Source organism: Sus scrofa, chromosome 10, assembly GCF_054392235.1.
Source record: "Sus scrofa isolate SSC_HxYL_T2T_F1_AM1 chromosome 10, Sscrofa_HxYL_maternal_Yorkshire_Landrace_v2.0, whole genome shotgun sequence".
Classification (NCBI taxonomy): domain Eukaryota; kingdom Metazoa; phylum Chordata; class Mammalia; order Artiodactyla; family Suidae; genus Sus; species Sus scrofa.
In genome coordinates, this window is record NC_139392.1 from 70,827,528 (window position 1) to 70,851,203 (window position 23,676).

The window sequence follows — 23,676 nt, forward strand, 5'->3', positions numbered from 1 at the left end:
TTTCTAAAAAATATTTCTTGAAAAGATCTCCCTCTTCAAATAAACCTCAAACCAGTCTCATTTGAATGACCTCACATACACAGAGAAGTATCCATTTGGACATTAAACCAGTAAGACCTCAGATTAAGATTATGGTGATTTTAAAGTTAACATTACTAATTCAAATATATGCATGTGTGTGTGTGTGTGTAATTTTATAGTTAAGACGTCTTAGAAATTTCTATGCTGTTGCCTGAATGAAATTTTGATGTATTTTTCTTCCTGTTCAGTGTTTCATGGACCACAGTTTCATATCACTGTTATGTGGTACATATAAGAAAAAGGTCACTTCCCTGTCAGATACAAAGAATCACAACTATATGCATATGTAGAGTATAAGCTGTGTGTGTGTATACAGAGTGTAAGCTGTATACAAATATATAGTGTAGGCCATATGTGCATGGAAAACTGTCCAATTTCTTAGCAAGCTGGATACGTCTCAGAGAATTTGAAAAGTGTTGAGAAGTTATGGAATCTTTTCTCTCTTCCTTACAAAGAAATGAAAGGATTATGTTTTCACATGCCTTATAAGTCAAATTTTATAATATTAAAAAAACAAAAGAGTTTTTTTGTTTTTTTTTTGTGGCCACTCCTGTGGCCTATGGAAGTTCCTGGGCTAGGGGATCAAATCAAAACTGCAGCTGAGGCCTACGCCACAGCCACAGCAACACCACATCTGAGCCGAATCTGTGACCTATGCCACAGCTTACAGCAATGCTGGATCCTTAACCCACTGAGCAAGGCCAGGAGTCGAACTCACATCTTCATGGACACTATATTGGGTTCTTAAGCTGCTGAGCTGCACTAGGAACTCCCAAAAGAGAAATTTTTATAACATGAAGACACAAAAAGATTTAATTGTTGACTCATTTCTCAAAGCTCTTACATGTAAAATGCTATCAATACTATTTATCTATCTATATGATTGATCTTTCATAGCGTATGACCAAATTTCTAGAGTATATGGGGAATCATGAAATAGCAAAGGAGAAAATAAGCTAAAATAATTACTTTTTATTTTGAAAGAAGAAAAACCAACAGTCAGCTATTGCCATTAGCTGCCTGTATTTAATACATTCTAGATGTAAGAAAATGAGACTCTTGGAGTTCCTGTTATGGCTCAATGTGTTAAGGACCCAACATAGGGTCCACGAGGATCGGGGTTTGATCCCTGGCCTCGCTCAGTGGGCAAAGGATCTGGCATTGCCATGAGCTGTGGTGTAGGTCACAGATACAGCTCGGATCCTATGTTGCTGTGGCTGTGGTCAGGCCTGCAGCTGCAGCTCTGATTCAACCCCTACACAGGAGCTTCACTATGCCACAGGGGCTGCCCTAAACAGAAAAAAGAAAAGGAAAGGAAAGCAAAGCAAATTAGAGAAGTTAACCATTTAACTAAAGTCAAATCATGAATGAGTGACAGTGCCTGGAAGCAGGAACTGGTCAGTCTGTCTGTGGAATCCATCACATTCTCCCCTAATGCATGTGTCTTTGGTCCGAAAAGAACAAACTAGAATGTGCAGGCGAAATATCCATTGCTGAGAGAAGACACATTTATTTTCTCTTCTCCCTTTTTTCCCCCAACCTAGATTAAGGAAGTTGGGGTGTTATCGCTATTTTCAGTCTTTGAAATTGCCTCACTTCCCAACTCATCTGTTCTCAAATGTCCTAGTGGAAAAATAGAGGTGTTGCTTCCCTTCCTTTCCTCAGGCACGTGAAAGAGATGGAGTCTTTCGAACCCTCTTTCCTCTTCATTTCAGGAGTGAAGAAAATCTCAGCATCACTTTAATGCTAAGTAAAAGAAAGAAAAAGAGGAGTTCCCTGGTGGCGCAGCAGGCTAAGGACCAGTGTTGTCACTGTTGTGGCTCAGGTCACTGCTGTGGCGCTGGTTCGATCCCTGGATGGGGAACTTCTGCATGCTGCAGGTGCAACCAAAAAAGGAATAAGAGAGAGAAAGAAAGGAAAAGAAATATAAGGCTATAGGCAATAATGCTGCCAAGACTGCTTAAAAGATACCATTCCCTGAAAGTCCTTTCCATGCATAATGCTGCTCGTTTCTTTTGACTTCTTTTGCAGTTGAGGGCATTGAGAGGTTATGGAATAAAGATCCACTGACCAGCATTTCCTACCAGATCAATTCCAAATCTGCTTTAACGTGGCACCAGGCAAGGAAGAGCTGCCAACAGCAAAATGCTGAACTCTTGAGTATCACCGAGATCCACGAGCAAACGTACCTGACAGGTAATGACATGAAAAGAAAGCGAAGTGGTAAATGAGATTGTGATCAGTTGATTTCTGTAGAGTCTGATTTAAAAGCGGACGACACACATGGTTATAGACATCATGAGAGAGTCCACTCTAAACAGATGGTGGGAGGGTGTGACAAATTTGCACCCTGAAGAAGACATCTGGAATAGCAGATAGCTTTTGTCCCATGAGCCACCTTTTCTCTGTTAGTTCTGACCGTGCTGATAGAACCCATGCTGAGAAGGATGCTGAGAATTAATCTGGGCTCAGAGTAGAAGATGCCACCATCCACTAGGGATGCCCCTTTTGAACCCAAGGCTTGGGCGCCGTCCTGGTCAGGCACCCGACGTCTGGCCTGAAGTCAGAGTCTTTCCAGGAGCATCAAAGAGGCTGGCACACTGCCCCCACAAGCAGGCACAGATGAAGAACCTCCTCCCTCAAGCTCCCAGACTCTACTGGGTTGTAGGTCTTTCTGGCACTCTTCTCACCACGTTTGGTTTTTTTTTAAGCATTTGTTCTCATAAGGTTGTGAAGATGAAAAGAGCTAGTGTTTGCTTGAGTGGAAAAGATCAAATTTTATGTATTTGTTTAGTTTTGGTAAGATTATTATTTTTTCTGTTATAGTTGACGTCCAATATTCTGTCAATTTCTGCTGTGCAAGTGACCCAGTTACACACACACACACACACACACATATGTGTATATATATATATATATATATATATATATATATATATATATATATACATTCTTTTTCTCAGATTATCCTCCAAGATGTTCTGAGAAGATCAGTTTTAGCTTCTGCAGCCCACATTTTGGGGAACAGAGAGATCAGAACCAGAAAGGGATGTGAGAGAAAGAGCATCCTCAATTCCCAGCTTTAGAATCCCCTCCCTCCAGTTCACCCTGACCCTGCTGCTTGCTGCTTGCTGCATAGACCTCCAATCCAGTGACCACCATACTCAAAACACCCTTCCTGGCTTCTTCTTTCCTATCAAATAAGTAACAGCATACCTCTGCCTGACACTCAAGGGCTGTCGTCCACCTGCTGACTGCTGTTCCCCTTTGTGCATTTCATGATCTTGACAAAAGGAAAGTTGGGGTTCCTTCTATGTCTCATATTTCCTCATCTCCCCATCTGTTTCCATGGCATGGCTTGTGCTTGGAATTCCCCACGTTGTGTATATACAATGTTCTCAATTTCCATCCTCTTTTCTCTTTTTTGTTCCCTACTCTTAAAATAGTCACTTAATATGTCCCACTTCCCCGACAAAACTAATGACATTCTTTTTTTAATTCATTTATTCCTTCAACAAGATGGGTGGTATCTGTGTATGAGGTATTATCCCACGTCCTAGGGACACAGTGGTGACTAAAGCCAACTGTCCTGTTCAGGCAGAGCTTAAAGTCCAATGGGCAAAACACATAAACAGAAAAACAAACAAACCAATAAATACAAATTATAATTAAGTGCCATGATGAAAGTGAACCAAAGGCTGTGTGAGGAGAATGGCTTTGGGGATAGATGGCTAAAATAAGATTATCTTGGAGTCCTGCTTGTGGCTCAGCGGAAACAAATCCGACTAGGAACCATGAGGTTGCGGGTTCAATCCTTGGCCTTGCTCAGTGGGTTAAGGATCCAGCATTGCTGTGCACTGTGGTGTAGGTTGCAGATGTGGATTGGATCCTGCCTTGCTGTGGCTGTGACATAGACTGGCAGCTGCAGCTCTGATTTGACCCCTAGCCTGGGAACCTCCATATGCTGCGGGTACGGTCCTAAAAAGCAAAAAAAAAAAAAAAAAAAAAAAAAAAGAAAGAATATCTTCAGACAGTGGCTGTCTTCCCCACCTCCTGCCACAAGATTCACGCAGAACTTTCCAAGGAAGACAGTCCCAAAGAATGTTTGCTGACTGACAAATGATGACGCGGTGCAACGCCAAGGATTATTTAGAAATTTGGCCTCATATTTGATCAAGTGGTCAGTTTACAGCAAGAGGACAGTTCAGTGCAGTGGTTCTTGAATGGGAAGCTGCTTGTGAATTGTTAGAGAAGCTGCCTGGGCACCAAGCCCAGAGCCTGTAGATCAGTCGCTGTGAGATGGGGCCCGGGAATCGGCATGTTGTCACACGTCCAGGTGATTTTGAGGTGAGTGGCTGGAAACTACTCTTGGCAAAACACTATGTCAGCACCTGCTGAATCTGCAATGGCGACAGAGTCCATCTGCCTGGAGACACGAGGTGGCAGAGTGCAGGAGTGAGGAGCGTGGGCCCTTAGCTCTGTAAAGCTGGGGGGCCTTGGGGGCAGCTGTCTGAGGCTTCTCTGTCGCCATGACATCATCTGTTAACAGGGAGAGCGTGTGTGAACCCGTACCGGGGACAGAACGTGTCCCTAGCGTAGCCTCATCGTCTTGGACTTGGCTTTCTCCAACTCTTTGGATGACCCTCTCCGTCACCTGGACCACATTTCTCCTGGAAGTTATTATTTTTACATTGAATGAGAAGATATTCCTTACATTCTATTTTTGGGTCAGAAAAAAAATCTCACATGCATTTACTTAGCACCACCTTGTGAAATCCACCAAGCGTTCTTAGGGAGGGAAGATTTTTCCACTTCTTGTCCATTGCTGAGGATGAAATCATGAAAACTGGCTCCATGGTAATGAAATCTTTCTTTTTTGTTGTTGTTGTTGTTGTTGTTGTTGTTGTTGTTGTTGTTGCTATTTCTTGGGCCGCTCCCGCGGCATATGGAGGTTCCCAGGCCAGGGGTTGAATCGAAGCTGTAGCCACCGGCCTACGCCAGAGCCACAGCAACGCGGGATCCGAGCCGCGTCTGCAACCTACACTACAGCTCACGGCAACGCCAGATCGTTAACCCACTGAGCAAGGGCAGGGACCGAACCCGCAACCTCATGGTTCCTAGTCGGATTCGTTAACCACTGCGCCACGACGGGAACTCCCTGAAATCTTTCTTGAAAGAATTAGGCAGCAAGTATAACATTTAAAAATTTTTCTCCTTTCAGTATAGGCTGAAATATACATACACCAGCTACCATTTCCTTTGAGCCATTATTCAGGAGATGGAGAGAAAAACAGTATGATGTCTTAGTGGGCACTCGGCTAAACTCAGAGGTGGGGTTGTATCTCTGTCTGCTCAATTATTCGTGTTGGCCTGTGGGGCCTTTGTGCAAAGTATTGGGACAAAGTACAGAGTGACCAGTATTTACAAGCATGAGTAAAAGTAAGGAGATCCTGCTGTCTAGCACAGGGAACCATATCCAATCACTTGTGATAGAACATGATGGAAGATAATATGAGAAAAACTGTGTGTGTGTGTGTATGTGTATGACTGGGTCACTTTGCTGTACAGCAGAAATCGACAGAACATTGTAAATCAACTGTCATAAAAATTTTTCAGAAAGGAGGAAAAGAAAATGCCAGAGATCAGACTAAATTTATGTAGATGATGAAAGAAGAGAAACGATGAGTTGAAACAGTCCTGCGGTGATTGATGCTGGCTGGTATGAGTGAGAGAAAAATCTATCAGGATTGAAATGCATTCATTTGGCTTTTTTTTTTTTTTTTTAAATCTGCTTTTGGGTTATCTTGATTCTTCCGCGTTCTCCTTGTTTTCCAGCTTTCCGGAAGCCCAGGGACAGAACCCAGGTTACTCCTAAACATTCTTTCTTAGCTGCTTGGGGCGGGGAGGGGCCATCTAGGCAGAACAGCAGCTCTGCCCGGACCCTCTACTCACTTCCCGGTAGGTCCCTGGCTCGGGCGGCAGGAAATGCTTCCCTAATCAGCAAGGGCTATTCTTGTGTCCTGTCCTTCGGGAGAGCAAACAAGCTGAGTTGGGAGGTTGGGAGGCCCGTTTACTTCAGGGATGTATTTGAGTCGTATCCAAGCCTCTGGGATGTTAGTCAGCAAATTTTAAACTGAGATCCGGGTAGGAATGGCTTCTCAAATGAGATGGCTAGTATTTCCTGCTTTTCTTTAAGTCCAAAATACCATGCATGAGGGGCCACAAAAATCTGGTGGGGAATTCTAACAAAAAACAACAATGGGATTTTGTTTTTCCAGGGGGAAGATATGCATGACATTTGAAATTTATCTATCCTGGGGAAGATTCTAGAAAATTATGGTGTGATTGTCATCTATTCTCCTGGGAAATATCACTAAAATTTTTTAAAAACTACTAATGGTTGTACTTTTAAAATAAGATTTTCTTTTCTAAATGTGAGAATGTTGAGGAGTAACTTTCATTTTTTAGGAAGGTGTTAAGCCTCTTTTATGATGCTTAGATCAAGGAGGCTCTTATTTATGAAACAGCTATTGTGTGTCAAACCCTGGGCTTTATGTCTAAAGCTGACACCAGCCATGTAAATGAGTTTTATTGTCCTCACTTTATAGATGAGATAACAGACTAGGAGGGAGAAGTTAGGAATGTTGCTTAATGCCGCATGTTGAAAAACTGGATTGGGTGAGTTCCTACTGTGGCTCAGTGGGTTAAGAACCTGACTAATATACACCAGGACTTGGGTTTGATTCCTGGCCTTGCTCAGTAGGTTAAGGATCCGGTGTTGTTGGGAGCCATGGTATAGGTTGCAGAAGTGATTTGGATCCTGTGTTGCTGTGGCTGTGGTGTAGGCCAGCAGGTGCAGGTCTGATTCGACCCCGAGCTTGGGAACTTCCATATGCTGCCTAAAAGAGAAAAAAAAGAAAAAAAAAGAAAAAGAAACTAACTGGTATGAAATTCATCCCTCTTTTTCCATTCCACTCTGCAGTCTCACTCATAAAATAAGCAAGGATTTGTGGTGGGCTCCGAAGCACTAAAGAGAACCCTTGATTTAAATGTCAACAGCTCCTTGCTCTCATGAATTGAATCTAAACTGGCAATCTGATTTCACATTATCTGCTGGGCTAACGGCTTCTGCCCACAGCCAGTTCTTACATCACCCATGGTCATGTCATCATCTTCTCTTTTCTTTATACCCTCAGAAATGTTGGAACACTGTATTGAACCCTCAATTCCTGAATCAGATTTATAACTACATATGCACAGGATTAGAATTTACAGAACTGAAATAAGTTATAGGAAGTGAAATCAGCTTGTTACTCTGATTGTTTTTGCCAGTTTCCTGTGGTGCTGGCTGGAGAATAAATTGGACCACAGGATAGGAAAGAAAAATCCAGTTTAATAGTTAAAAATTTTTTTTAATTTTAAAAAATTTTGTTAAAGTATAGTTGATTCACAATAGTATGTTAATTTCTGCTGTACAATGGAATAATTCAGGTATATACACATCCATTCTTTTTCAGATTCCTTTCCCATATAGATTGTCACAGATTCCCTATGCTCTACAGTAGGTCCCCAGTGACCACATGGAACAGATGTGCATATGCCAATCCCAAACCCTGAGTCCATCCCCCCCCAGCCTTTCCACTGTGGTGACCATAAGTTTGTTTATTAAGTCTGTAAGTTAATACAGTGTAATATTGGACATTAACACATCTTCTATTATGACTAGATTCAAAGTAGGAATAAAATATTTCAGATAAGAGTTCCTATTGTGGCTCAGTGGGTTATGGACCTGAGGCTGTCTATGTGAGGATGTGGCTTTGATCCCTGGCCTTGTTCAGTGGGTGAAGGATCCAGCATTGCCAGAGGCTGCAGTGTAGGTTGCAGATGCAGTGTGGATCCAGTGTTGCCATGGTGGTGGCATGGATCCTGGCTGCAGCTCTGATTCCTTCCCTAACCTGGGAATTTCCCCGAGCCGCATTGCAGACAATACATGCAGAAAAATTAAAAAGTCTAGCATGTAGAATTGGTGCTTTGTAGAATAATACTAAAAAAATTTGGTCAGATTCTTTATAAAATTACAAGCACATTAGAGAAAAAATTGTGGATGATGCTTATTAGTTTTAAGTGATATATTTAACACGAAGTTTGAATTTTGTGTCTAAATCACACTTTCTGCCAGCTCTAATTCACTGTGAAGTAATAATAATAAAAACGACAGTAGTACTAATAGCTTATGTTTATTAGGTATGTACTATGTGTTAGGCCCTGATTTAAGATATATTACTTAATTTAATTCTTCAAAACTAGCCTATACATACCTAGAGTGGATAGGAAATATCAGAGGATAAATAATTCCCTTAAAGAGCTATCATCTTTTCTCTCTCTCTTTCTCTTTTTTTTTTTTTTTTTTTTTTTTTTTTTTTTTTGTCTTTTCAGCCCACACCCCTGGCATATGGAAGTTCCCAGGCTGAGGGTTGTATTGGAGCTGCAGCTGTGGGCCTACACCACAGCCACAGTAATGTGGGATCTGAGTAGTGTCTGCAACCTAAACCACAGACCACAGCAACACCAGATCCTTAACCCACTGAGCGGGGCCAGGGATCGAACCAAAATCCTCATGGATACTAGTTGAGTTTTTTAACACTGAGCCACAACAGGAACTTCTCATCTTTTCTCATTATTCTAAACATAGTAATTTAATTAAGCAGTCTCAGGCAAAATCTAATTTAATTCTCCCTACCATCAGTGACTTATTTATAGTTTTGAAAACTTAGTATGCTTATTTTATTCTGAGTTTTAAAAAATAACAGAATATTTGATTTGGGAGAATAACTATCTTTAATATTTTTGGAATGCTTCTTTCAGCATCATTTAGTGTACCCCTCTGTAAGTCTGGGGATAATTGTTATTTAAGATAGCACAACTTTAAAGAAATTAAATAAATTATAGGCCAATGCATGCAGAAAAATTAAAAATTATTTTAATATGTAGGAATCTTCAACAAAATATTAGCAAACTGAATATGAGAAGACATTAGAAGGATCACATACCATGATCAATTGGCATTTATTCCAGGGATTCAAGGATGGTTCAGAGTTCCCTTGTGGCTCAGTGGGTTAAAGATCTGGCACTGGCACTGCAGCAGCTCCAGTCACTAGCTACAGCAATCAGACAAGATTGCTGATTAATATTTTTAATTAAATTTAAAAGAAAGAAAAATTATTAAAAATTAAAAAGAAAGGATTAAAGTTGTCACTATTTGCAGATGATATGATCCCCAATTCTAAATGCCACCAAAAAAACTATTAAAACAAATAAATGAATTCAGCAAAATTGCAGGATACAAATTTAGTATACAGAAACTAAAGAACTGTCAGACAAGGAACTATCAGAAAGAGAAACTAAGAAAATAACTCCATTTATAATTGCATCCAAAAGAATAAAATACCTAGGAATAAGTCTGACCAAGGAGGTAAAAAGATCTATATTCAGAAAACTATGACATTGAAGAAAGAAATTGAAGATGACATAAAACAATTAGAAAGACATACCATGCTTGCAGAAGAATTAATATTGTTAAAATGACCATACTACCTGAGGCAATCTACAGACTGTGTATCAAAATACCAATGGGATTTTTTTGTGTGTGGAACTAGAACAAATAAGTTTGAATTTGTATAGAAACATAAAAAACTCTGAATGGCCTAAACAGTCTTGAGAAAGAAGAACAAAGCTGGTATCATGCTCCTGATTTCAAACAGTATTACAAAGTTATGGTATTCAAAAAGTATGATACTGGCATAAAAACAGACATAGATTCAGGGAACAGAAGAGAGCCCAGAAATGGACCCATGTTTATATGGTCAATGAATCTATGACAAAGAGACCAGAATATACAATGGGGAAGAGACAGTCTCTTCAATAAGTGGTCTTGGGAAAACTGGACAACTACTTGTAAAATAATCACAGTGGACCACTCTCTCACACCAGGTACAAAATTAAATTCAAAATGAAACGAAGATGTAAATGCAAGACCTGAAAGAAAACATAGGCAGTGTGCTCTTTGATATCAGTCTTAGCAATAATTTTTTGGATAGTCTCTTCAGGCAAGGGAAATAAAAGCAAAATAAACAAATGAGACCATGTAAAATTAAAAAGATTGGCACAGAAAATGAAACAATCAACAGAAGGCAAAGGCTGCCTAATGAATGGAAGAAGATATTTGCAAATGATACAGCTGATAAGGAGCTAATAATAACCACCATATGCAAGGAACTCATATAACTCAATATCTGAAAAAAAACCCAAAGTCTAAAAAAACCCAAAACAACTTGAATAGACATTAAAAAAAAAAAAAAACTTACACATGAAAAAATACTCAGTATCGTTAATCATCAGGGAAATGCTCATCAAAACCTCCATGTGATACCACTTCATACCTAGTAGAATGGTTATTATGAAAAAAAAAAAAAAAAAGAAATATTGTGTTGGCCATGATGTGTAGAAAAGGGAACCCTTGTGCACTGTTGGTGTGACTGCGCCCTGTTGGTGCACTGCCATGTGATTCAGCAATTTTCTGAATATTTACCTGAAAAAAACCCCAAAAAGATACATGGCAGTTCAATGTTCAGCATTATTTACAATAGCCAAGATAAGGAAGTGACTTAAGGGTCCATTGATAGGCAAATGGATAAAGAAGATGGGGATAAAATCCACAGTGTAAGGAATATGGTCAAAAATCTTGTGATGCCTTTGTGTGGGGATAGATGGTTACTAGACTTGTGGTGGTGATCATTTCACAATGTCCGCGAATGTGCGAGGACACCTAAAACTAACATAATGTTGTGTGTCAACTCTATTTCAATAAGAAAAGTAATTTATGGAAAAATCATCCAATGTTCAATTGTATTCAATAGAGTAATTATTAACAAAAATATAGTATCAATCTGACCCTGATCCCAGGATGACATTTCCAAGGTACAGACTGGTAGACAGACATCTCCTCCTTACACCTTGTAAGTTAACTATTTACCCAAATGAGATGAGATGGCAGTTTTTGTTGGTCTCTTTAATTTACCTTAAAGAGACATAAGCAATAGTATCATTCACAAAATAGTTTGATTAACTATGTAATATAAGGAATAAACTAAAGGAAAATAATCGATGAGATGAATAACGATAACACTGATTTAATATGAATGAATTTCTATCACTTCATTATTGTTACTTTTTATGTTTATTAGAGTGTAGTTGGTATACAGTGTTGTGTCAATTTCTGCTGTGCAGCAGAGTGACCCAGTCATACATATATATACACACATTCTTTTTCTCATATTATCTTCTATCATATTCTGTCCAAAGAATTTGGAGATAGTTCCCTGTGCTGTACGGTAGGACCCCATTGCTTATCTATTCTAAGTGCAATAGTTAGTATCTACAAACCCCATACTCCCCGTCCATCCCACTCCCTCCCCCTCCCCCTGGGCAACCGCAAGTCTGTTCTCTATGTTTTAAAATGAATACATTCGTGTTTGATAATGTTCATCATAGAGATTTAAGATTGAAGAAATAGAAAGATTTCCTCTTTTAATAATGTCATGTCCTCGACAGAGCTTATAGGTATTTTATTTTTTGGTAAAATTTCACTTTTGGAGAACCAAATGCTGAGTCTTCACAGATGACAAGAGTGAGTTCCTCCATGGGCTATTGTTTGGGAAGGAATGATGTTTATGGGAAATATCTTTTTAGTTCATGGTTCTTTACTTAAAGGTGTGCTGACATCTAAAGTTATCTAGAATGTGTATTTTAATAGTAACTCAAAGGCAAAGTTAATTTAAAAGGAGTTGAATCTACTGGAGACACCAAATTGAACTCTGAGTTCTGGTCCTAATCCACTAATCCTCTATTTCCTTGTCCATACGTTTCTTTACCTCTCTGTCCTCAGTTTTTTCCTCTGTAAAATGAAGGAATTGGATGAGCTACTCCCAAAGTATATGTGGTACCCAAGTGCAAGAGCAGTGCTAACTCTTACTTCTTTTTCCTAGAACACTTGATAAAGATAAGTGAATCTGAATTATTTTTCACTGATTTTTACATGGCAGTATTTAATTTCCTCCCACCTTTATTATGTTCTTTAAAGAAATGACCCAATAGGGTTTACTTTTCAGTGAATAACTCCAGTATTGAATTCAGTTCAGTTCATTAAGCATCACCCCAACCAATATCAACCTAGTCAATATCCATGCGTGGATTGTCCCGTGGCCAGATGCTGAAGAAACTAAAGACAGCATTCAGGTCACATGTTCGCCAAGAGTGTGATCTGTGCTTTTATGGAATTGGAGTGTAATGCCTGTGAAATAGGATTTGGGGGCTTTGAGTCTCTGTAATCCTATTCAAATTTGTGATGTGTGAAAAACTGGGGAAAACTTGAGTGCATTTGGAGAGGTGAGTTGGTTACATCAGAACTAGAGTCTGGGATTTGATGTTATAAGAACCTAGGTTTAAATTTCAGGTCTCCCCATGACATTTAAACTCATGGAGTGTCAGATTCCTCATCTATACAGTCGAGATGGCAGTACCTAATCAGAATTTGGGAAGATTAAAAATGAGCAAAAATAGTGCCCCGAGTAGAGTAAGCGGTAACTCTCATCACTGAAAAGATTTGACTGGGAAATAAATCCTCTAGAGAGCAATCAATATGAAGTGGTCTAAGTCTATATGGACACTTAGATTGGTATTTTGTTTAAGACAGAGGATAGTTTTCTTTTTTGCTAACTTTTTTTTTTTCATTTCTTTTTCATTTTATGCCCTCCCTGCAGCATATGGAAGTTCCCGGGCTAGGGGTTGAGTGGGAGCTACAGCTGCAGGCCTATACCACAGCCATAGCAACGCTGGCTTCAGGCCGCATCTGCAACCTACACTGCAGTTTGTGGCAATGCAGGATCCCCAACCCACTGAGTGAGGCCAGGAATCGAACCCGCATCCTCATGGACACTATGTTGGGTTCTTATCCTGCTGAGCCATAACAGTAACTCCAACTCTTTAAAATTAACTAAAAACAATGTAGAGAGACCAGAGAATCTGTGGTTTTTAAAGTTATAGGTCATCACAGATTTGAGTGTTTAACATGGGAGGGCTAATGTCCACATTGCTTCTGCTGAGTTCTTTTATTCCATGTCAGGCCTAGCATAGACTTTGAAACATTATACTTCTGATTTATTAACTGCCTAAATCAAGTGTTGTTCATGGTAGCAAAAGCGCTTTGGTGTTTAGATTTTAATCATCATCTTAATGAGGAAAAAATTGATTTTTAAAAATGTCCTTAAATAAGAGTTCCTGCTGTGCTGTAGTGGGTTAAGGATCCCATGGCTGCAGCTCTGGTGGCTTCGGAGGAGTGGGTTCGGTTCCTGGCCCGGCACAGCATGTTAAGGGATCCAGCATTGCTGTGGCTACAGCGCAGGTTGCAGCTGCCACTTTCATTCAGTCCCTGGCCTGGGAACTTCCATAGGCCTCAGGTGCAGCCTTAAAAAAAAAAGAGAGAGAGAGAGAGAGAGATTATCATCAAGAAAGGGGAAGATCCCAGGTGGAAAAGAAAGCATACGATGTGAACAATGACTATGACTGAAGCAGCTGAATCTGGTTGGATTTTGAGAGGAAAGGGGTCATTTTGGTCAACACTGATCTAAAAAATAAAAGCTTTGTGCAAAAAAAAAAAAAAGTCTCCTTAGATAAAATTCTTAGACTAAGTTCTGTGGTATGAGGTCAGGGTAATAACTTATAAAAGCGATAGATTGGAATGCTTAATAAACTTTCATGATAGAAAATGGTGCCTTCTACCTAAAGTCTTCTTTTTACGTTATTTACGATACATCTTATTTTTACTCTAAAGTGAAGTAAAAAGGTTTATAGTTGATGATTGTCTAAGAGAGTCTTATCCAAGTCCGAAGCACGTTCATAGCCTTCCATAGTTGAAGTCAAGATGGGGGGGGGGGGCGAAGCCTGGGTTAGAACCCGAGCAAGTCCATTCCTCCCTTACCTAGGTTCTCACCTCAGTTTCTTCACCTGCTCAAGGAGATAACAGTGGTACTTGCTTTAGGTTGTTGGGAAGTTCAAAGGAGACATACTAGGCATGATTTTCATTACTTCTCTCTCATGTATTTTGGTCCAAGCACTTAATCCTGAATTGGATTTCACTATCTTTTCTGAATGTTGCTTTTGTCTTTGTTTTGCTTTTGTCCTGTAGGATTAACCAGTTCCTTGACCTCAGGACTGTGGATTGGCCTGAACAGCCTGAGTTTCAACAGCGGATGGCAGTGGAGTGGTGGCAGTCCATTCCGATATTTGAACTGGCTACCAGGTAGGGTGAAGCTTGTCTGATTGGCTCAGTAAAGTTAAACTGGTGGAATCCATCTGCATTTAATTTATCTGGGTACCATGGAGAGCATCATCATCTCACATGTAGATCTCAAAAAGAATTGGGGAACCCTTCACCTTCTCACCTTGCTTTGAAACCTGCCAACTAGATTTGAATACAGTAAAACCACGAGGTTATTCTAGTTTTCCGGGCAAAGGGTTTGTCTGAAAGGATTATCATACATGTCAATACAGGACTCTGTTAAGGTATATATTCTCTGAGCTCCTGTTGTGGTGCAGTGGAAATGAATCCGACTGGTATCCAGGAGGATGTGGGTTTGATCCCTGGCCTTGCTCAGTAGGTCAGGGATCTGGCATTGCCATGAGCTGTGGTATAGGTCTCGGATGCATCTCGGATTCCGCATTGCTGTGGCTGTGGTGTAGGCTGGCAGCTGTAGCTTTGATTCGACCCCTAGCCTGGGAACTTCTATATGCCATGGGTGTGGTCCTAAAAAAATAAAACAAACAAACAAAATATGCATATTCTCAGAGCATCCTTTATTTGCTAGGCATTATACTCAAAAATTTGATTTCATATTTGTGAGATGGATATAAGATACAATGCTATGTAGCAGGTTCAAAGATTTTATACATACTTATTTATATCTACACACACACTAAGAATTTAAGAAATTTAAGTTATTCAGGGCTAGAGGAATTTCTCATTATCTTGCGCTGTGAGGTATTTGCAATATTTCCGTTATCATTATAATACACTTCAGGTCTACCATTAACACTGTTTTCAATAAAATAGAGTCACATTAAAAATAATAGCAGTCGGAGATCATAATATTCCATACCAGCCTAATAATTCACTAGCACATTTGTTGATGATTTGTAGTTTAATTGTAGAAAAACACAGGGGATCATCAAGCCTTCCAACAGCTTTCTCATTTTTTTGAGGACTGGAAGTGCTCTGAACTAATTATTTCTATATTGTCATAGAGGTAACAAAACATATAAAGAGACTAAATGATAAAGACATTTTACATACATAGCAAGGATTCTGAGAAAACAAAAGGACCAATGATGACAAAAAAAAAATTTCATCTTATTCACCAGTACCAACCATTGTTAGTGGCTGCTTAAAAAGGCACTCTTGAAGTTCCTGTCATGGCTCAGTAGAAATGAATCTGACTAGCATCCATGAAGCTAAAGGTTTGATCCCTGGCCTCACTCAGTGAGTTAAGGATCCGGCATTGCCTTGAGCTGTGGTGTAGGTTGCAGATGCAGCTTGGATCTGGCGTGGCTGTGGCTGTGGCTGTGGTGTAGGCCAGCAGTTCCAGCTCTGATTTGACCCCTAGACTGGGAACCTCCACATGCCACGGGTGCAGCCCTAAAAAGACCAAAAAGAAAAAAGTAAAAGGATATTCTTGAGTATGATTCTAAACTCCTACCTATACCAATTTTGATTTATTGGGAAAGAGTGAGTTAAGGATTAGTGATGTCTGCGTAGGTATGGAAAAAGATGGCCACATCTTCATTTACCACTTCTGCTAGAGCAGGTGTTTCTTCATATAGTCAGACTTCTTTGTTAAAGCCATATAACGGTTTTTGCATTTGGCTTGGAAAATTAAACTCTCCATTTTCCATGTTACTGACTTATGGTACTAAAAAAAGACAGAGAAATTTTGAAATAAATAAATCTCTGATGTACCCCAACAAAATTATAACTTGAAAAGATACATGCACCCTGTGTTCATCACAGAACTATTCACAATAGCCAAGACATGCAAACAACCTAAATGTCCATCGCCAGAGGAATGGATTAAGAAGATAATGTATGTATACACGATGGAGTACTACTCAGCCATAAAAAAGAATGAAATAATGCCATTTGCAGCAGCATGGATGCAACTAGAGATTCTCATAGTGAGTGAAGTAAGTCAGGAAGAGAAAACACCTAAGATATCACTGATATGTGAAATCTAAAATGCAAACTAATATAGACAGGATGGATAAAAAACAAGGTCCTACTGTATAGCACAGGGAACTATATTCAATATTCTGTGATAGACTGTAATGGAAAAGAATCTGGAAAAGACTTCATATATGTATAACTGAATCACTGCAGTACAGCAGAAATTAGCACAACATTGTAGATCAACTATACTTCAATAAAACTAAAAAAATAATATTTGGAATATGTGGAGTTCCCGTTGAGGCACAGCAGAAACAAATCCAACTAAGAACCATGAGGTTGCAGGTTCGATTCCTGGCCTCGCTCAGTGGGTTAAGAATTCAGTGTTGCCGTGAGCCGCGGTGTAGGTCACAGACGTGGCTTGGATCTGGTGCTGCTGTGGCTGTGGTGTAGGCCAGCGGCTACAGCTCTGATTTGACCCCTAGCCTGGGAACCTCTATATGCCACGGATGCTTAAAAGAAAAAAAAAAAGATTGGAATATGCAGAAACATGAGAGGGAATTTTTAGAGGCTATATGTTGGTTTAAACTGATTAGATTTTACTATGAAATTTGACTTTCAATGGATTCCTTCAATGCATAGTGATTGCAAGCCTGTCACTAGAGTCAGCTCTGTTTTCCTCTGGAATATGGGAAGTAAACATTGCTGCAAAGGAATATGAGATGTGCTTTTTTTCTTTTTTTTAAGTTTATATGATTTTAATTTTATCCATTAGAGTTGATTTGAAGATGTGCTTTTTCCTGATGAGAATTTGGCTTGTCTGCCTACTCACTCAGTCACATTAAATTGGAGAAGTCTGGTTCAACAATACTAATCATTTATTGGGGGACTACAGTTTATTCTTTGCTGCTTAATTATTGTTAGGCAGGTCATTTTATTTATCAGTCAATTCGGAAGTGATTATTAGTGTAATTTTTAACCACTTGCCTCCTAAGAGTTTAGAGAGAAAATTGGGTTAACTTTGGTGAAAGTGAGGAATAAAATTGGAATATTAATGAGAAAGGAAAATAAATGTCCTTCCTTATTCAACCAAATTCCTGAGAAGTAGGTGCAAGATGAAATATTCTGTTTCCTCAAATGAAAACTAGAAGCTTTATGGAATATTAGAATTTTGTATTGTAGGAATTCTCTGGTGGGAATTAGAGGTTAAGGATCTGGCATTGTCAATGCTGTGACATGAGTTCAATCCCTGGCCCAGGAACTTTTGCATGCTGGGATTGCAGCCCCCTCCCCCCCTGCAAAAAAAAGAAGTAGTTATTGTATAACAAAAGTTGTTGTATTGTATTATAAATTATTGTATTCTAAATTATTGTACAATATTATATTGTAGTATATTTATAAATTATAAATTATTCAATCATCATTCAACTGAATATTTACCAAGTCATGAATCTCCTAAAATATGTTTACATTTGACCTGAGCATATTTTATACACGATATAGAAGTGTGAATTTAAAAGTGAAACTATGGTAACTGTTTAAAGACAAATCATCAATATATTAAAATTGGCATTGGTGTTCTAGTGATAATAACTATATAACTATGATTTACTAGCTCATATATTAATTAATAACCAATTCATAACCATTAGCTATAAAATATATTGCTTCTTTTTTTTTTTTTTTTTTTTTTGCTTTTCATGGCAGCACCTGCAGCATATGGAAGTTCCCAGGCTAGGATTCGAATCAGAGCTGTAACTGCCAGCCTACACCACAGCCACAGCAATGCCAGATCTGAGCCACATCTGTGACCTACACCACAGCTCACAGCATCGAGCCACCGAGCGAGGCCAGGGATCAAACCCACATCTTCATGGATCCTATTCGGGTTCGTTAACCACTGAGCCATGAAGGCAACTCCCAAATACATTGTTTCTTGAGAAGTTTCTTTCTAGTACCATGTCTATTAGTTCAGTTATACTAGGAGTTTAGCCACAAAACCAACATATTTGTAAAACATCTTTAGGAGTTCCCTGGCAGGGCAGGGGGTTAAGTATCCAGTGCTATCACTGCAGCAGCTCTAGTATTGCTGTGGTGAGGTTTTGATCCCTGGTCCGGGAACTTTTGCATGCCTTAGCCAAAACCAAAACGAAACAAAAAACAAAAACAAAATCTTTATCCTTACCACTAACATTTTGTGTGCTATTCAAGCAACTCCCAAAACTTTTTGGCAAATGCTTTATGGAACAAATAATGAGTCCCAGCTTTCGGGAAGGGAAATGTTGGTCCAGGCCCAGGTTGTATACATGTCACAGGCCACAAAGCAGAGTCATTGACAAAAATGTGACTCACCACTTGTGAGATGGAGCTAGTTTTTAGAGCACTGGTTGAGAAATCATTTATTAAAATGGTGAAAATTTGACTTCCTGTTGTGGCACAGCGGAAATGAATCTGACTAGGAACTATGAGGTTGCAGGTTCAATCCCTGGCCTCGCTCAGTGGATTAAGGATCCAGCATTGCCATGAGCTGTGGTGTAGGTCGAAGATGTGACTCGGATCTGGCGTTGCTGTGGCTGTTGTGTAGGTCAGCAGCTGCAGCTCTGATTGGACCCCTAGCCTGGGAACCTCCATGTGCCACCAGTGTGGCCCTAAAAAAGACCAAAAGACATAAATAAATAAATAAAATGGTGAAAATTGTGAGAAATGTAGGTATCAAGGCCTGTGTCAATTGCATTAGCAAAGTTGACTTGATCTGGTTTGTTCGTCAGTTTCTAGTAAGCAATGAGGTGAGGGGTTAGCTGTTAAAAATATTCTTCATGAGGTTGAGCTGGAAATCTTGAGAAAGGGTCTCTGCTCTGGGGGTACTTTATCAATTGGCAAGTTGCCAATTCCAGCATCTCTTCCATTCCTTCCCATGTCTCCATTGCCTTTTTTCGTGCCTCCTCTTTCTAACTAGAGAACGTTATCCTGTGTCCAAAAATTCTCTAGTCTGGCTACAGTTAGCTTGATTGAGGTTTGGGCGGAGGTATGGCAATGGTTGAATAGCGTGTGTTGCTGTGGCTGTGGTGTTAGCTGGCAGCTGTAGCTTTGATTCGACCCCCACCCTGGGAACTTCCATGTGCCGCAGGTGTGGCCCTAGAAAGGAAAAAAAAAGAAAGAAAGAAAGAAGTAAGTTTATATAATCAACGATGTAGGTATTGGAATGAATGATCCAACCACAGGAAAACAAATAGACACCCAGCGTGTCTTCTGCTTTGCATTCAGTGGATATTTATTTGTGAATGTGTAGCCCAAAGAGCAGGGAATCCATTAAAACTGAAGATGAATGCATGAGGCTGTGGGGGTGGGGGGTGGGGGTGGCAGCTATGTACTTGCAACACCGATAATGGTTACACTTTTCTTTTTTCTTTTCCCACAGGAAGTCCATCAGCAGAACCCGGAAAAAGCTGTGTGTCACTAAATCCCGGAAAGAATGCTAAATGGGAAAATCTGCAGTGTGTTCAAAAACTAGGCTATATTTGTAAAAAGGGCAACACAACTTTGAATTCTTTTGTTATCCCCTCAGGTAAGTGATCTCTTTGATCTGAAGTGCGTCAAAGTTTAGGACTTAAAGATATCAAATTACAGCCTAGTCCTAACTAGGCAGTGACAGGTTTTGTTGACAGTTGATGGCATCCACATAATGATATTCCTCCAACATTTCTTTTTGTTGGTTGCTGACATTTCCTGAGTGTTCTGTAGTGTTCGGACATGAGCGTGGCCTTTGACACAGCTTACATATAAATTTTATTGTCACAGCAGCCCTATGAGGTAGGTATCACTCTCATTCACATGTTCTAGATGTCGGAAAAGATCTTCAGAGGATTTAAAAAAAAATTTAACATGTGACCCAACTGGAAGCTAAGCAAGGAAATCAATATCTGAAAGGGATGTTTTTATTACGTCCTCACTGTTTAATGGGCTATCTGGGCTCCAGTCTGATTCAGTTTAACGTATACATTGAAGTCGTCACAGAAATGGAACAAAACATCCCAGAAGTAGCCATTACATTTTCTATTCGGGCTAGACCAGAGGGAAAAAATGCAATTATGCTCGCTGTTATAATGTTATAGAAGAATTAAACTACTAAGGGCAGAATGCATTCTTTCTTCAAATTGACAAAAAAAACAAGTTAACTGCATTTTTTGTACCATCAGCTGTTTTGGAGGGACACTGAATACTTCAGAGTGATTTGTGTGTGTGTATATGTGTGCTTCTTGGGAAATCTGACAGCGTGACCTTGTTGACTTTGTTCTCCTTGACTTGTAAAAGCAATTTCCTTTATTTTAAAACATGATTGACATGGCTAGAAAGTCAGAAGGTCCAACATGATAAATAATAATAATTTTCTCCAATCTCTTACTTTGAATCTGCAGTTCCCATCTTTGAATGACTGTGTCTAGGTGTATATTCTTACCTAGTTATTCTATGAATATATACATAAATATATTAGGATTATCTTGTCTATTTTCTGCAAATGGCAGCATATACAATGGTCCAGATACACTTCGCTTTACTTTTTTTCACTTAATAACAACTTTGGGCTTCATTCCATACGGTGCGTAAATAGCTTCTGTGTTCATTTTTATTGCTGTCCATTAGACACTTTAGGGAGACACTATATTTTTTTTGGACCATTCCCCTAGTAGTGGGGCTAATAATTCCAATTTTTTATTATTTACTTCCAAGTTTTTATTGTTACAAACAAAAATCCCATAGTGGATGACTTTCTACAGATATCATTTCATATGTGTGATAATTCCTAGTAGTGGAATTGCCAAATCAAAGAGATGTGTTTGCAATTTTAATGGACACAAATATGGCTAAGATCTCCAATGGGAATAGATGCAGGTCCCATTGCAGGGTCTGATTATACTTTACGGGGTTACTCTTATGACTGTGGGCATGCCTTAGGGAGACCTCAGTTTACCTCCTCTGTTCTTCCCATAGGAGAAATAGTATAACCCTTGCTTCTTGGAAGAATTTATATAATTCTCCTTCAGAAAACTTGGAGTTACCACTTTGGGGAAGAGGAGAATGGCAGTTTTATCATTTCCGTGGAATTCTGTAACTTGGCCTTATTTCAGTTTTAGTTTCCTCATCTCTTAAAAGACAATAGTAATACTTGTTCTTCCTGTGATTACTTGTTCATATTGTCAAGCACTCAGTACACCATTCTCATGTCTCTGCTGTGCCTGTTGCCGAACCAAACAGGTCCGCTCGCCCACACTCAGTAAACCAGTCCAGTGGCTCCAGGTTGCAGGGAAGGAAAGTGTAGCATTTATTGAAGGGCGCCAAGCAAGGAGAACGGGCAACTCATGCTCAGAACACCCAAAGTCCCTCATGGGTTTCATCAAAGCATTTTTTAGAAGCCAGGTGAGGGAGGGGGCTCACAGGTAAGTGAGCAGCTCATGCACAGTTCTCTGATTGGCTGACGGTGAGGGAACAGGGTGGAGGCACAGGAGGTAACATTATCAGTCCCTCAGCACCAGTAGGTCTGGGTGCTCAGGAACATCAAGTAGCTAATTTCCTCCATTTGGTGATGGTTTTAGTATCTGTAAAGTGACTCAGGAAATACACATCAGATACAGTGATCCTGATCTAAGTGCTTCAGAGAGGAACTGAAGCTGAAGGTATGGGGTGGGGTCTGTCCCTGGAAAGCCTCCTAGGGTCCTGCTAGGTTACATGCCTCTCCTTGCTACCCTTGCTAACTCTTATTTTCCAGTGGTTTTTGAATTTCTCTCTCCTTCCTGGGCTAATCATTCTATCTTGTCTCTAAGCTCAAATACACCAGAGCTTGGAAAAGCCTATCAGAGGTAAGATTACGAAACACACATGATTGGTGACTCTTTTGAGTAAGGGTTCTGCCTTGTCTCCTATTTGTCCTTGAAATGCCACCCTGCTCATCCACAACCCCTGGATCTTTAGAATGACACTGTCCAGCTCAGTAGCCACTGACCACATGTGACCATGGAGCCCATAAAATGGGGCTGGTTCCAAGAGAGATGACTTCCAAGACACAGCACGAAAAGAAAAAGTCAGCTCTCATCATTTTCTTTTTCTTTTTACTGCTGTACCCGTGGCATATGGAAGTTCCCAGGCTGGGGTGAAATTGGAGCTGCAGCTGCTGGCCTACACCACTGCCATGGCAACACTGGATCTGAGCCACATCTGCAACCTACACCAGCTTGTGGTGACGTTGGGTTCTTAACCCATTGAGCCACAATGGGAACTCCATCTCATTTTTTTTTTTGATTACATGTTGCAAGGATAATATTTTGAATAGATTGAGTTAAGATACATTACTAAAATGAAAGTTACCTGTTTCTCTTGTACTTAGCATGGCAACTAGCAAATTTATAATTCTGTAGGGGTTCTCATTTGTGGATTACATTCTATTTCCATCAGACAGTGTTGCTTTTGAGGAAGAAGCCATCCTTTATGGCTTCCCCAGGGAACTGCCCTTCATTTGGTTGTTCTCATGTTTTAAAATATTTCAAAAGTTCATCTGTTTAATTTTTGCATCCCTCAGCATGTGCTGGCGTTATTTTCAGCTTCTTGGGCAGCAAAATTAAAATACCCCACCAGAGGGCTCCATAGCTATACTATTACATATAAACATGTATATTTATAATTTTTTTGGTAAGCTAGAACTGTGTAGAGGGAATAGAGTTTCTAAAAATATGCATTTTTGGTTATAAGAATAGTATTTGGCTATCAAAATTACCTATTTACTTGAGTGTGCACAGAATCTTGGGCTTTTAACACAGGTGATGCCGACAGCCCTTGCCTTTAAGAGAATTTGTGACTGACCCATGAAATGAATAACAAAGGTGCCCTATTATAAACCTTTACTATGGCAGCAAATTTGAGAACATTTTGTGGCAAACAAATATAGAGGTTAACATTCATTTGGCTCTAATCCCTCTTGAAGCAAGACCTATTGCTCAGGCGCTGTTTGAAAGAGTCTCCCTAAAATGGTAATAATAAGGTGCTATATGTCAAATACAACTTCAGTTCTTTTTCTCTGCCCACATCCATCACGCTTATTCTGTGCCAGACCCGGTGCCATTTAGGGAACACGGGGATGAATAAAGTCAATCTCTTGCTTTCGCGTGTCATTACCCTCATTTCCCCAGCTCATTACTATCACAGTACACGTCCGTAATGTATAATCAAGGTTATGAAACTTGACCCTATTAGCAGCACTAATTAGGATGTTGGTCACTATTACTGGTTTGATTCAATAATGGTTGTTGTGTTGATAATTTACAGTCAGACTA

The 23,676-nt window shown here is 39.7% G+C and overlaps 1 protein-coding gene across 3 annotated transcripts in view; it reads left to right on the top strand.

The window, feature by feature from the left end:
* The window catches only part of MRC1 (mannose receptor C-type 1), a 119,319-nt gene that overhangs the window by 25,017 nt on the left and 70,626 nt on the right, over positions 1-23,676 (top strand). For all 3 annotated transcript variants that reach the window (XR_014817178.1, XR_014817177.1, NM_001255969.1), the window contains 3 exon segments: positions 2,113-2,277; positions 14,324-14,437; positions 19,773-19,919. Coding sequence is in view for 1 of the 3 variants with exons in the window: in NM_001255969.1 (NP_001242898.1) it covers positions 2,113-2,277; positions 14,324-14,437; positions 19,773-19,919 (426 nt within the window). In the remaining 2 variants the exon portion in view is untranslated.